General features: G+C 38.7%; 1 protein-coding gene across 1 annotated transcript in view; it reads right to left on the bottom strand.

Moving 5' to 3' along the window:
* The window catches only part of LOC119722720 (USP6 N-terminal-like protein), a 59,182-nt gene that overhangs the window by 30,754 nt on the left and 13,551 nt on the right, over nt 1-14,877 (bottom strand). The window contains exons 4-5 of the mRNA XM_038192988.1: nt 4,388-4,473; nt 2,307-2,349 (exon numbers count right to left, since the gene is read on the bottom strand). Coding sequence (XP_038048916.1) covers nt 2,307-2,349; nt 4,388-4,473 — 129 coding nt within the window. The remainder of the gene's footprint in view (nt 1-2,306; nt 2,350-4,387; nt 4,474-14,877) is intronic.

Genomic DNA, 14,877 nt, shown 5'->3' with positions numbered 1-14,877 from the left:
TGCCTGTCACTGTCCATTTCCATGCACATACCGGTGTGCATAATAGTCTGAATTTTTTTGACAAGGAAAATGACGTGTACAGCCTGTAGCTATCGCAAATGCACAGATTAAGTTGCTGACTTGGGGCTGCACATGTCAATTCAGAAAACTGACATGCATTCATGGACTGCAGAAGGACAGTAAACTTGTAGCTTTTATTTGACCCTAACCTTCCCAAATCCTCCAAAATGCTCTTTGCGAAATGGAGGATTTTGCAGGATTGAGGCTGTATGGCAAAAGTGTGGGGCTGATTTTGGAGGATGCACTGTGTCAAGGTCTTAGGCTGGACTTTGTGTTGTTTATGCTCAGCCTTGCATAAAATTTAGGCCTACATTATAATTGAAATCCTGCGCACTGCTCCAGGATGTCACTGGCTCTGCCTCAATATATTGACAGTGATTGCTGGAGGATTTTGCAGGATTGATGAGGCAGTGGTCACCCCTCCAAGGACCACATTCAAGAAATAACGGAGGATTTTGCAGGATTGAGGCTGTATGCAACTTTTACATGGAGGCAGTTTGAGGATTTTGCAGGATTGAGGTTGCATCCTAGCAAAAATGCCTAGGGAGTTAGGGTTAAAGCCATTTCAAGGAAAACATACATGCACCAAACAAATACATGTAGGGCTCTCTCACTGACCCACATCCGGGTACCGGAAAGTCAACGTCAACGTCGTCATTGCAGTAGGCAAAGATCATATAGCACCACACACAGTACACAGTCAGAGAGAGACGCTTAATCTTTTCCTGTGTCTGGGTGGACATGTGTGTATGTGTTCATCTTTTCAAACCGTGGACGAAAAATACCAGAGAACAAAAGAGAACAATATCGTCCACGATTCCCAGCATACGTCCGCGATTGGGGTCGTGTACATAACCTACGGGAGTCTTCCTAAAAAGTTAAGAGTACAAACAAAAGAGGGACAATAGGACGTCCACGATCGACGGTGAAAACACGTTTGCATGTGTGTTTTATGGAACACTGGCATTTTCGTGGGCCCCAAAATTCGCGTGGGCCCTTGGCACAGTGCCTACTGTGCCTGTTGGATAATCTGGCAATCCGGCCCTGATCGGACCCTACACTGGATAGTGTGCAAACTACCGGTATAAGAAAAACCCTCCATGCAGTGCCCCAATACAGTAAAGAGAGGCTTTTAATGGCAGGTCGGGGAGGTATGAATTTCAGAAAGCACAACAGGTTGTATATTTTTTTTGATGAATTGTTTAGGATTGAGTACACTGATATGTGAATCTGAACTCCCTTCCTCACTCATACACCAGGGGCCAATTTCATAGAGCTGCTTAAGCACCAAATTTGCTTAAGCACAAAAACGTCTTGCTTAATAAAATCAGGTTACCGGCCAAAAATCCATGCGATTGTTACGCTAAGTAAACAACAGCTAAATACCAGTCACAAGCAATGTACATCACATGGAGTTTTGGCCGGTAACCTAATTTTACTAAGCAATGTTTTTTCGTGCTTAAGCAAATTTTCTGCTTAAGCAGCTCTATGAAATTGGGCCCTGTTACTTAGATTCACACTTGACCCATGACTCCAATTTGGTCTCCGACACTTGACACTTGAAACCAGATGTACTTTTTGTGGATAGAGGTCCCTGTTACAATTTGATACAACGAGAATGGTGTGGTCCAAGGGTTACGGTGTTCGACTCACGTGCCTTGGTACGTGGGTTCAAACCCTAACGGGGAACAGGGTGCTTGTGTTCTTGGGCAAGGCACTTAACTACAATTGCCTCTCTCCACCCAGGAGTATAAATGGGCCCCTGTAAAGGTACAGACCAAATTGAGCTATCTCGATCCTCTACAGAACAAATAGTCTCATTCCTGATGAACAGGGATAATAATTGTAAAGCGCTTTCAATCCTTAGGTATAAAATGCTATATAAGCACCAAATTATTATAATTATTATTATTATTAATAAGTTATAGAGTATGTAGCAACAACCATGCATCCTTTACAATCTGCAGGCAGGATGATGGCCGATCAAGCTGATCCACTTGAAGTTACACTGTTGTCCTACCTCTGGTGATCACACATCCCAGCAGTTATGCTTGGATGATAGGATTGCCCTTCTTGAAGAAGTTAACTTTCCTTAAAAAAACAACCCACAATTTCTGGGGTTTTCCTCGGAGAACAGAAACTGATCTCTAACTATCAACAGAATCTGGGCTTCATTTATATTGAAGTCTTTTGACAATAGTTGCTATTCTGGGGGGTTTTTTTTGTTGTTTTTTTGCCCCTCTTACCTTCCTTTCTTCTTCATCTGGGCTCGGAGGTAACTCATGCTCCCTGAAAGAAAATAATGAACAGCTTCATTACTAAGAATATCAGAACTTTGTAATAGACCAATCCCGGCACGTTATCAATTCTATCACGAAGGCCCCCTTCAATGGCAAGAGCATTGTGTTAGCAATAGTTCAGATAATCCATCATGGGGTAATAGCTTGCACACTAGCTTGCACAATACTTTACCCATTGAAGGGGGCCTCGAATACAGGGTGGCCAAAAAAAATGCAACCCTAAAACATTTGCCTGTAAAAATAAAAGGGATCGGTGGATTTTTATGTTTTAGGTATCAAATTAAAGCTGAGAGCTTTTTCTTTCAAATACTGAAAAAAATCATGACAATAGCACTTTGGGTTGCTGAGAAAATGTCAATTATGTAAAAGTGGTAATTTTTCATCCTGTACACAAGTACTTCAAATGGTGAAACATTTTACTGTAACCTACTGTGCAATTATCCTTCATTTGTGCAATTTCTTTAATATTCTGACATATTTATGATGCTGAAAAAGGTTTAAAATAGGACTAAAAAGGATGGGATACCTGTTTAGGTGGAAAACAAAAGGTATTTCAGTCAAATTAATTTGAAGCGCCCCTCCCCCTTCCATCCAAAAGCGACCTATAGAGACCGACAGATTTCCTGGGGCCAATTTCACGAAATGCTAAGACACATCTTAGGAAGGGTAACTCATCTTAAGTCGCAACTCGTCCTAGGATCGATTTCACCAAACTTAAGACGTGTTCAACACGTCCTAACTTCCTCAGCAATGCGGCTGAACTCGTCTTGACTTAAGATTGGTCTGAGGGTTGTCTTATCTCATTAATGCACGAGTTAATCTGTATATCTATGGATACCATTGAAGATTAGTGTCGGCCTAGAGTTATAGTTTCGAGGAAGAAAACCGTAGAAACAAATTTGAAAAGATTTCTGATACGTGGGTAAAATAATAAATAGCTTTATTTTAAAAAATTAATTATAGGCCAACACCTTGTGAACTTTTTAAAACAGAGTGATGAAACGGGGAGCAAGAATGACTCTATCATATCTTGTGTAGAACTACCTTGCTTATAAATGAAATTTATTGAGTAACGTAAATTTTCTGGCGAAAGTTCGTGTTTTATGCATGCGCGCGTTGGTTTTGTGCATTTCTTTTCAACGCCTGTTTCGTGAAACGGTAAAAACAAACATGAAACAGCCATCAAATTGGTAGTTTTTTTATGCGTCTAGAGCTCTTAAGATGGGTTAAGTGAAAACGGTCTTACATGTAGGACCCGTCTTAGCTAAGACCGATCTTAGAGCAGGGACTCGTCTTAGGTCCTAAGATGAGTTGCAAGATAAGATGAGTTTCATGAAATCAGCCCTTGACTTGTTTTTTTTTTCTAGAGTATACTGGTACTTGAAAGTATCTGTGCCCCAGTTTTAAGAAACATTCTGTTGCCAATAGAGACATGAAAACCGAAACAAAATTTACAATCGTGTGAATACAGGCAGACATTTCAAACCGCAAACCTACGGAAACTGAAAGAGGAAAACTGCCTTACTATATTAGGGAAGCATAGACAGATTGTAAGAAATGGTGTTGAAATATACATGTATACAGCATACTGGTACATTGCTCAAATCGAAACAGGATAATTAATCACTTTTCCCAGTAAGTGTTGTTGTTTCCTATTAATTGCATGAGAAGATGCGTAAGTGCAAATACTTTTGCTTGCAAGTGTGATGGCCTAGCGGTTAAGAACACCGCTCTCGCGTTCTGGTGTTTCAGAGGCAACAGTGACGTGGGTTCGAGCCCGCCGGCAGACACTTGTGCTCTTAAGCAAGGCACTTAACCATTATTGCTTCGTCCTTCGGATGGGACATTAAGCCGTAGGTCCCGTGTGTTGTATAAATGTACGTAAAAGAACCCAGTAAACACTTATCGCTAAGAGAAGGGGTTTGCCCCGGTGTTTCTGGCCTCCTGTATAAACTCCCACGTGGAGTATTTAGGAGAAGAACCAACCAAGAACAAAGAACCAAGTGGCGTGAACTACGTGTACTTACTGTAAGAAGCCATTTTTGTCGGTGACCTTATAGACGATGTAAGACGCATCCTCCCATGGGTCTATTTGGGCACCTGGTTCACGACCCTGCAATTGTCAAAACAAAAAAGACAAAGTTCTAAATTTTATGAGTTTATTTTTTCAAACATTTCACAAACAACTGCAAGTTACTTGCAGTCAATTTATAAGATGGAATTTTTCTCGGAGTGATGTAAATTTAACCCTTACCGCCCTGAATCTTTCAAAATCCTCTTGCCAAAGTGGAGGAATTTGGAGGATTGAGGTTACATGGCAAAAGTGCGTTACTGATTTCGTAGAATGTACTTTGTCAAGGTTTTGGCCCGGACCTTGTGTTGTTTTTGCTCAGCCATGCATAAATATATAGGCCTGGATTATGCTTGAAATCCTCCGTACTGCTCCAGGATGTCACTGGCCAAGCCTCAACATATTGACAGTCACTGCCGCAGGATTTTGCAGGATTCCGACAGCGGTCACCCCTCCACGGACCATATTCAAGAAATAATGGAGGAATTTTCAGGATTGAGGCTATATGCTATTTTTCCATGAGGCCAATCGGAGGATTTTGCAGGATTGAGGCTACATCCTAGCAAAACGGCCTAAGGAGTTAGGGTTAAATGTCACACATTAGTGATGTATCACATTCACTTTTCCAAAAGCAGCTCATTAAGGTGTCTGACATGTATGTCAGAATTTAGGGAATTGCCCAGATGGAAAAATACTGTGTCAATAAAATTCACAATTCTCAAATCCGTAAACAATCCGGGTTTTTTATTACAGTTACAGAACGTGTGCAAGTACATGTGCAACTGTACCCATACTTGTTCTAAAAGAATGTGTCTGCGCAAAACAGTCAAGGGTTGGCAGGAACACACATCACAAAACCTGTGAGGTTGCCAGTTCAGTGTGAAGTATCTTTGAATGATCTCGCGTAGGTTGGATTACAAAACTGATGCTCCATCGTCCAGCATCTCATACCCTGAGGGGCTAAGATCCAATACTCAGCTTACAGAGTGCACAAGTACAGTGTGTTCTTGTCCTCATATCAAAAGGCCATCTGCCACGATAAGCAAGAGGTTTTGGTCTCAAATCTGCCCTTTTGACTACAAGCAAAATGTTACGATGTGGTGTAAGATAATAGGCACATACACACATTGGTGTAGATGGGGGATGACACATCCGTCAACAATCTCGATTTGGTTAAATTGAAATCCCTCCTGCTACCGGGTATTTAAGCAGTCATGGACAGTCAAAATTTACTTCCACTTCCCCTGCTATACTTTTAACAAAGGCTAGTCACCAGCAGTCAGATCAGGCCAAAAAAAAGAGATAGTTCTGCTTCCGGTTTCCCAAACCTACCCTATTCTGACAGCCCCTACCCTATTTTTTTTTATGGGAAAAATGAGAAAAAAACACCCATAAGGCCAAAAAAAAAAAAAATAAGTCGGTCTCTGGTCAGCGCGCGCGTCGATTTTAATCATGTGCGTCAATCTTTTTTTTCTCCAAATTGTTCCGCGGTAGCTTCAACAGTGCCCTCTATTGCCGCACCTCCTCAATTTTTTTTTACCAAAGAGCACCAAGGAATGGGAAATTGCACCAAGGCAAATGATCGAGAGCAACAAGGCAAAATATGGAGGAAACCAATGTACATGAGGACACCAAATAGCAAAATAGTACCCCACTTTGTCTGTACAAACCAAGCTTGAAGAAAAAAAAAAAAAGAAAAAAAAAAAAGCCGCGTCCCCACGTCAATTCCGGAACTTTGGTCTGACCAGAGACCGAATGTTTTTTTGTTTGGCCTAACCATCAATTTCTGCCTTTTACCCTTGACTTCATGCAGACGCCTCCATATGATTGTACACAAAAAAACAGTCCATTTTATCAACTGTATTAATGGTTTGGTTAATGGTGTATTTCATATCATACAGTACATACTATTTACATTACATACATATACATGTATTTTAAACCAAATAAAGGCTCAGAGCTTGTACATGTATAGTACATGTAGAAGACCTACATTTTTGTACATGCATGTTATGTATGTATACATGTACACATGTAATACATGTACGGTAGGTTCCTAAACAAGACCATGGTCATGTTTACTATACATTATTTTTACTATACATTATTTTTACTGAGATTTAAAAAAAAAAATCAAATAAATTGTTGAAATTAAAGTCAAATCAATGTACATGTAAAACCTAAAACGTTATATTGTCAATTAAATTCTCACACAGCGAAGGAAGCATAGAAATATGAATTTAATAGGCAATAATAATTTAAAGCACTTTGATCTTAGTTAAAAGCGTTATATAAGAAGCCGATATTATTATTATTATAAATTTACACATCATGAATTCATACATGCACATGTAATACATGTAACTCATTAAATAAACTTCAAAACAGACTTTTAGATTTAGAAATAAATGCTGTAGCATAGGTACTTTAGGCAACTGCATGAAAACCTGAAATTAAAAAAATACATATCTTATTTTGAAGAGATGTGTAACATTTGAGGCTTTGCATACATGTAGTTGTTATTAAACTTTGGTAGAAGTTCTGTTTACAAAATTTTAGTGACTAATTTGAAAAAATGCATAGAACATACATACATACATGTACATGTATGTGCACCATGAATGCAGTATCGGAACTTATCTTAAAACATGTTGTTAAACATGTATGCTCATATGATTATGAATACATACATGTACAATATGTGCCTATGTACAGTGTATACATGTACTGCAAGCTAAACGTACTGGACCTTTTACACTAATTCAAATCATAGAAACAGTCACTACACCTTGCAGGAGATTATGAAGGATTTATTTCTGTTATTGTAACGGCTTTGCCAATATTGACCATGATGAGGAAGCCAGATACATAGCAGTATATAGTGGGGAGGCAATTATAGCTAAGTGACTAGGGGCAAGTCAAGATCCCCTCTGATCTGCCGTAAATTAGGCCAACAAGTACAATTTCTGTGGGTCCAAAGGGCAAAGCGATGGGGAAAAAATTTCAGAAAAACACAAGGTATGTACAGGCATATATGTGCAGTACATTTTGATTTAAATTTAAAGGGAAGATACCAACATTTGCAAACATCAAAAAACAAAATGATCAAATTCCCACGAAATACATTACTGGATTGTTAGGGAATTCATGACAGTCTCAAGCATCCTGTAAAATCGTGGCTCCTGGTGTGCTGACATTTTCAAGAAAAATTGTATTTTTCCAACGCTGGTCGGCCGACCAGCGTTGAAGAAAACTGGCTTTTTTTTCAAAAACTGCTCCTAATTTTTCATAATTAGTTATTCCGCGTTTTCTTTGCAATTGATTACACACCTGTGAAGGGGTATAAGCCTGCTAGACTGATTCTCTGACCTTACAATTCCCCAAAATGTCTATAAATTGCTCTGTTTCATCTTAAGTGGGGTCAGGGAACCAGACTACAAGAACATGATTGGTTTTCTTGGTTTTTCCAGCATCTACAAGCCCAAAACGTGAAACAAGTCAGTTTCACAATATTTGCTATAACATACTACATGTAATCCTCCAAATCCATTTTTTTACTGGAAATTGCAGCAAAAGCAAATGTTGTACATGTACATATTCCCTTTAAGCATGGCACAACTTTAAAAATCTGCACGTCTGACTATAAATACCAGTATGCATACAGTCCAAGTCTGAATAGATAATGTGTCATAACCATTAGTGAGATATACATGTAGCACAGGTTGGGGAGGTCCTTAAATTTGAGACAAGCATGCATTTTGGCAACCCCACTGTTCAATGGATCATGTTAAGTGCACGAATGGGTGTGGTACTTTATCTACATCCGTAAACATTAACATGTACAGTGTGTACATGTGTAGGATAGAGGAAATTTATGTAAATTATGTACCATATGCATGGTAAAAATGATTCCAGAAGACGTAATGACATGTATGTAATTAAAACAAAAATATCATCAACCACAGACACACACAAAAATACATGCAGAGCTATCAAAAAGGTTAAACGGATCAACCATGTGAATTGGGAATAAAAAATTTGCATGCCAATACTACTTTTTCATCATGAGGACATATGGTATAAAATGGGCCAACACAAATTAAAATGTACATGCACCGGTACATGTGCACAATTTTAATATCTGACATATCCCTTTAAAATATTTGTAGGTTTCAGCCAGCTGCTACAATCTAAATCAAGTCCGCCTGTGATAATTTGTGGGTCAAAATGTATACAGTTGCTCGGTTTAAAGGTCCACACCAGATGCAAAGGTTTGTAGCAACAGTTGAGATTTCTCCAAGAATTAACCGGCTATACACGTACATGTGTAATTCTACTAATAGAACTTTTAAAATGAATTTGTGCTGTGTATAGCTTTATTTCTGTAATATTTCTAACATTCTATTGTTCGTCGTATGTTTCACCAATGTACTTTTCCTTATGAGTTAAGTTTGCTTAACATTAATTAATAATTTGTAATGTATACAGGGCCCAGATGGAAACCAGTTGGGTACATGTACATGTACATGTACTCAAATCATTTTTTAATTCAAGACATTCAACAATCAGCTAGAATGATCAGGTTTTTAAGCTCTGGCCACAGAGCTTTTATAAGTCACCCGGGTGTCGGTCAGCTGGTCGGTCGGTCCCCCCCAAAAAAAAAAAAAATTGACCAAAAATGAACCCCCTAACTCACCCATAAAACTGTACCAAATTGTAACTGTCCAAAAAAAGTAAACAAAATACATTTAATACTTGACAAAAATTGTTTGTAACAATTCGTGACATTGTTTATGAAATTCTTGGAATAGAGGCAAGATAATGTGTGGTAATGTTATAGTCACATGGTATTTTTATGTGCTATGAACTTCTGTAGTTAGGGGGCTTCTACTATACATCACCCCTGCCTCTGGCCCTGTGTCAGTTTGATGAGTCTCCATAGGAGTGAAACAGTTGCATTATGAAGGTCACTATTATTTTACATTGTGACTTTCCACAAAATGGGAAATTCTTATTTCAATTGACAATTGCCACCAAGTGAGCAATTGTATCATTTCATGCAAGACTTTTATGCAAGAGCTAGTTTTGTGCAATCGCACTTGTTTAATCCCAATCCACCCTGACACAGTACTGCCACAGAAGCCAGGTCAGACCAGGCTAAGCTAGTCATTTAACCCTTCCTTATATCACATCTACATGTACTTGAAACTTGAAAGCAAAGAATGTTTGGCATTATAACCAAGGAAATAAAATCCTGCCACTGTCAAGGATGTACATGTACATACATGTAGGGCGTATGCAGTCCTGTACATAGGATAGAATAATGTCTGGTATGATCTGATACACCGTGCCCTCTGGAGACATGCACACAATAGGGAACAAAAGATTGTATACATCTCCACAGGGCAATTTCTATAGATGAATACGTTTCCACAACGTTTTCACGAAATAGATAAGGTATGGATTTTACTCAAAAACTAGGAATTTCCAAGGTGGGTTGATCCGTCGCAAATGGAAGAGTTTTAGAAAAGGGATACTAAGTCCGAATTTCAGCCAAGGAAATTAATTCTGGTTAAAATAAGAGCATTTTCAAACTTCACTTTCAAACTCGAAAACTTTACACGAGAACAAAGAAATGTCTCCACAAGGATCTGTATGCATTTGTGTTCAATATACATTTTACATGTACATGTACATGTATACATGTAAACAGTGGAGCCACAGTAAAAATTATTGTACAATTTTTATTTTTTGTACAGTAGTTGACACATGGGTATGTTTGTGAAACTGTACATACAGTATGTACATGTACCATTCAATACACATGTATCGTATACTTGTACATGTTCACATTTCACAACAAAGCATCATAAACCATTGTAAAACTGCACTGAAATAAACATGTACAAGTATGTAACTGCATGGTTAGAGCATTTGAATAGTTGGAGGGGGAATGGTCCTTTTTTGTGATTGTGAATGCTAATCCTTCCCATTAAACTCGATTTTTTTGACCTTTTACTACTTCTCAATAGTCCATTGTGTGAAGACATTCACATCAGAAACTGTCAAACTCATTTCTGCATTCCACAAATAATATTTGCATTGCAAAGTGCCCCACGCAAAATATACCGTAAATCAACTTGACAGTCTTCATACTGTTGTGCATTTGTTAGCACACAGGACTGTGAACTTCATGTAAGCACCGTCGATATCAAAATTGTCAATAATTGATAATTCCACTATCGAGAACTAATTATAAGACCATGAAGATGACACTTCGATTAAAAAAAAATAAATTAAAGTCCCAATTTTCCATGGCATTCTCTGGAGCATATTGCTCAAACTTTTTCAAACAAATCTCAGCACTGAGAGTTTGTCAAGAACGGACGTTTTTTATTTTTTATAGTTTTACCTCCATGGTTTTACATTGGGGGAGACCGCAAATTCCAGCACAAAGGGACGCCGCTTGGCATTTCGCGATGTTTTTATTTAGAGTCACAAGCACAGGATATTTTTGATTTCATTATACGGAAAATGATCAACACAAAGTCAAAACACAAACGGGAGATTTATTTTGACGATAACGTGACCCATTTTCAACATTTTCGATATGATTCCTCAATATTGAAATCTCGATATGATTGAAAAATTGCTATCGGCGATATCGATATCAAAGTAATATCGAATAATCGAGTACTATTGATACATCGACAGTGCTTACCGTGAAATGTCAATTGTGTACGCATTAAGGAAAACCCAGTTTCTTCCTTGACGAATTGATGTACATGTATGATGCATATCCTCAAATTTCTTTCACATTTTACGCGGATCTAATCATAAAAACAGTTTCGACAACAATGGATTTTTCGCAACGACTCACATTTGACACACCGGTAATTACTGTCAAATATGAGTAAAAATCTTCAGACTAATACCATAGCACATATTTTTGTGTGCAAATGTACATGATGTACATGTACATGTACACTACACTAGACTGAACAGTGTAAATCCATGTACTTAATATGTACATACTGGTACATGTACACATGTACATTTCATGTATTCATGCGCAAGTACGTGACGTGTACACGTAGCCAAATTCAGCATATTATTATATTAGACAGCAATGGAATTCACAAGAGGAAAAGCCCTTCAGATGTCAAGCCTCAAATACCAGCGGTGAAATTGTCAGCATTTAAGGGTCCTTTCTTTTCACTGCCAAGGGCCGCTTTTCGTATTATTGAATTGCAGCGCATATCAACTGTATACAAAGCCCTGGACGGACTGGTCAAAGTACAACATTTGAAAGAGTGAATTATGTGGCCTACATGCACGGAAACAGTGGCTTTGTTGCAGTATTTATCGCCAGCAATGTCAAGGGCAGGAGCTTTGTACACTGTACACTCTCACAGGATGTGCATACTGTATTTGCCATTGGATTGATGGTAGCAGTTTGCAAACAGTATCTGTGTACAATGACATACATCTTACATGTACAAAGCACATTCAAAGCATCTCAAAGGGATTTTTCTTTTACAATATAATTTGCTACTGCAGTAATGTTCAACCTATAATCTTCCCAAATCTTCCCAAATCCTCTTCACACAAGTGGAGGATTTCAAAGGATTGAGGCTGTATGGCAAAAATGTATTGTTGATATTGGACTTTGGAGGTACATAAATGTGTCAAGGACTTAGGCAGTCTATGTTTATAGTGTTGTTTATGTTTAAAGCCATGAATAAATTTAGGCCTAGACAATACTTGAAATCTTCCGCACTGCTACTGGATATCATTGGCACTGCCTCAACATTGTTTAATTGTTGGAGGATTTTGCAGGATTGAGGCAGTGGTCACCCCTCCAATGAACAAATTCAAGAAATAACAGAGGACTTTGGAGGATTAACCCTAACTTCCCCCAACCCATCAAACCCCAACGGCGTGTTGTGTTGGAATCTTTCAGGATGGTATACAGTTCCCCTAAACTGACATGACACACCTCCAAAATCAAAGTCAAAAATATGTGTGTACAGTTTCCCACACGGTGATGGAAGTTGCCAGAATGGGTATGGTTCCTAGTAAATTATGCTAGGGAGTCAGAGTTAATGAGGCTGTATCCAATCTTGACATGGAATGCAATTGGAGGATTTTGCAGGATTGGGGTTGCATCCTAGCAAAAAGACCTAGATAGAGTTAGGGCTAATTGTAGTTAACAAGCTTCCTAAGGACCCATTTATCAATCATGGGAAGCTGACATTTTACATACATAAGTCCAAAGCATCTCGAAGGATTTTCTCTTAAACTGAAGAGGGGCTGTACATCCATCTCTAGAAATTTAATTTAGGGGAGGGGGAGGTTCTGTTCGCCATCTGTTGTCACCTTGTGAATCAGGGACCAAGCGACCTCGTCCCACATAGTAACACAGACCAAATTACGTACCAGTGCGAGAGGAGTAATCTAATTCTGGGTTCTTCACTCAGTGACAAAAATCAATCACGTTCTTCTCTCCCCCCCCCCCCCCCTCCCCCCATGTATAATCTGTGATCGAAGCGCTAGAGCCATGCACATGCACATAAACATCGCATCCCGCATTTGGGAGTAAACTGTTATAGATGGATTGTAATGTGATACAGCAAAAGCCTGGAGGTCTTTGTGGCATGGAAATTGTGATGGCATGTAATGAATATTCTGATATTCTGCAATTATTGCCGGCAATGTCCAGATAATTAATTCATTTGAGTCGGTTGTACAATGTACGATGATGCAGTGTGTGGTATTATAGGACGCTACACCCTTGCACTGCATTTGTTTCAGTTGCACAATGCCATGTTACCGTTCTCACATTTTAGTGTACGCTTTTTATACATGTACTGTACCAGTCCGGTGGCTCCAGGATGATTTGATAAGATTTAAATGTAAATGAACACATGGAAATGTTATGCACATGCAAACATACCGGTACATGTACAAACATAGAGGGAAAAATCATTGCTCCAAGTTAAAAAACAATTCCACAAAAGAAAAAATTACATTTATGTACATGTACATGTGTAAATTTAAAAAAATTCACATGCAGTACTGAATGTTAATACTACAATGTGCATGTGTATACACATGTACTTGTACACCGTTTGGGTAGACTGAAGCACACGTTCATGTTATGTACATGCAGAGCCATTGAGGAGTCAGGTTAGCATAGCGGTACTTTCCTCGCCTTCCACCGCTGTGACCCGGGTTCGAATCCCGCCTGGGCCAATATGCGGATTGGGTTTTCAGTCCCTGCCTGATTCCGTGGGTTTTCCCCAGAATATTCTTCTGGGGTTTTCCTCCCACCTCTAAAACTGTAATTTCTTCTCATTGTCTCCTCTCCACAGGTTTCATCAGGCTTGTGAGCTACAGTGCCTAGGGCGCTTTTGAGGAATCCTTGGTTTCAGTACCAGAAATTAATAATAATAATAACAATAATGTACATTTGTACATATATCTGCACACGTTATTTCTGTACAACTCACAAGTTTTTTTTAAAACATATACATACAATGTATGTTACTGCTGGGCAAGTAACTCGATTACTCAAGTACTCGCGAGTAATTAATGTGTACTCGTTGTTGTACACATGGTTTTTCATCTACTCAAGTAAATGTACTCGTCCTGGCACGAGTAGAAGCAGGCACTCGTAAGTAGCAATTTAGGGTTTAGGGTTCATTGCTTAATATCTCCCCTGCAAACAGGGAATTATCACCTATCTGTCCCTAGGATTCCATTCGCCCCCCAAAAAAATTTCAAATAAATTTCAAAACGTTGCACAATAGGCCTAAGGATATCTCAGTGCTGAAGAGTGTGGTGTGACTTGCATGATTTTGCTCGTAGTTACAATGTACTTCCAGTCAAACTATATGTCATTCTTCTGCTTTTATGGGAATTCAGTTTACTACTAACGAGTATTCGACTACTCGGGAGTACTTTCTTTGCGAGTATTCGAGTAGAAAAATTCACTACTCCCCCAGGCCTTATGTATATAAACTAATATGGCTACTGACTGTAAATCTTTTTGAAAACTTACTTTGATTTCATTAGGCATGTAAATGTAGTCCATGGTACATGTACTTGACATAAAGGTTTATGTCTACAAATTACACATGTAAATGTACATATATGATGTACATGTACATGTACATGTATGATGTAAATGTACATGTATGCATGATGTATGATACACATCTAGTACATGTACACATGCACCATCCAATTACATTTGGACACAAATTTTCTGAGAAGGAAAAACCAAAGACACAATGTGTGAAGTGTCCACACACATGAAACATGTAAACAGTGCAATAAGGCAGGAAGCTTTCCAAGAATCCAGTTGTCTCTGTAACCCCAGCACACTTTGTGCACAGTACATACATGTACTTGTGGATCACAACCAACAAAACAGTCATTGAC

The sequence above is a fragment of the Patiria miniata genome, unplaced genomic scaffold (assembly GCF_015706575.1).
Source record: "Patiria miniata isolate m_02_andy unplaced genomic scaffold, ASM1570657v1 HiC_scaffold_16, whole genome shotgun sequence".
Classification (NCBI taxonomy): domain Eukaryota; kingdom Metazoa; phylum Echinodermata; class Asteroidea; order Valvatida; family Asterinidae; genus Patiria; species Patiria miniata.
This window is presented reverse-complemented; position numbering and strand designations above follow the sequence as displayed.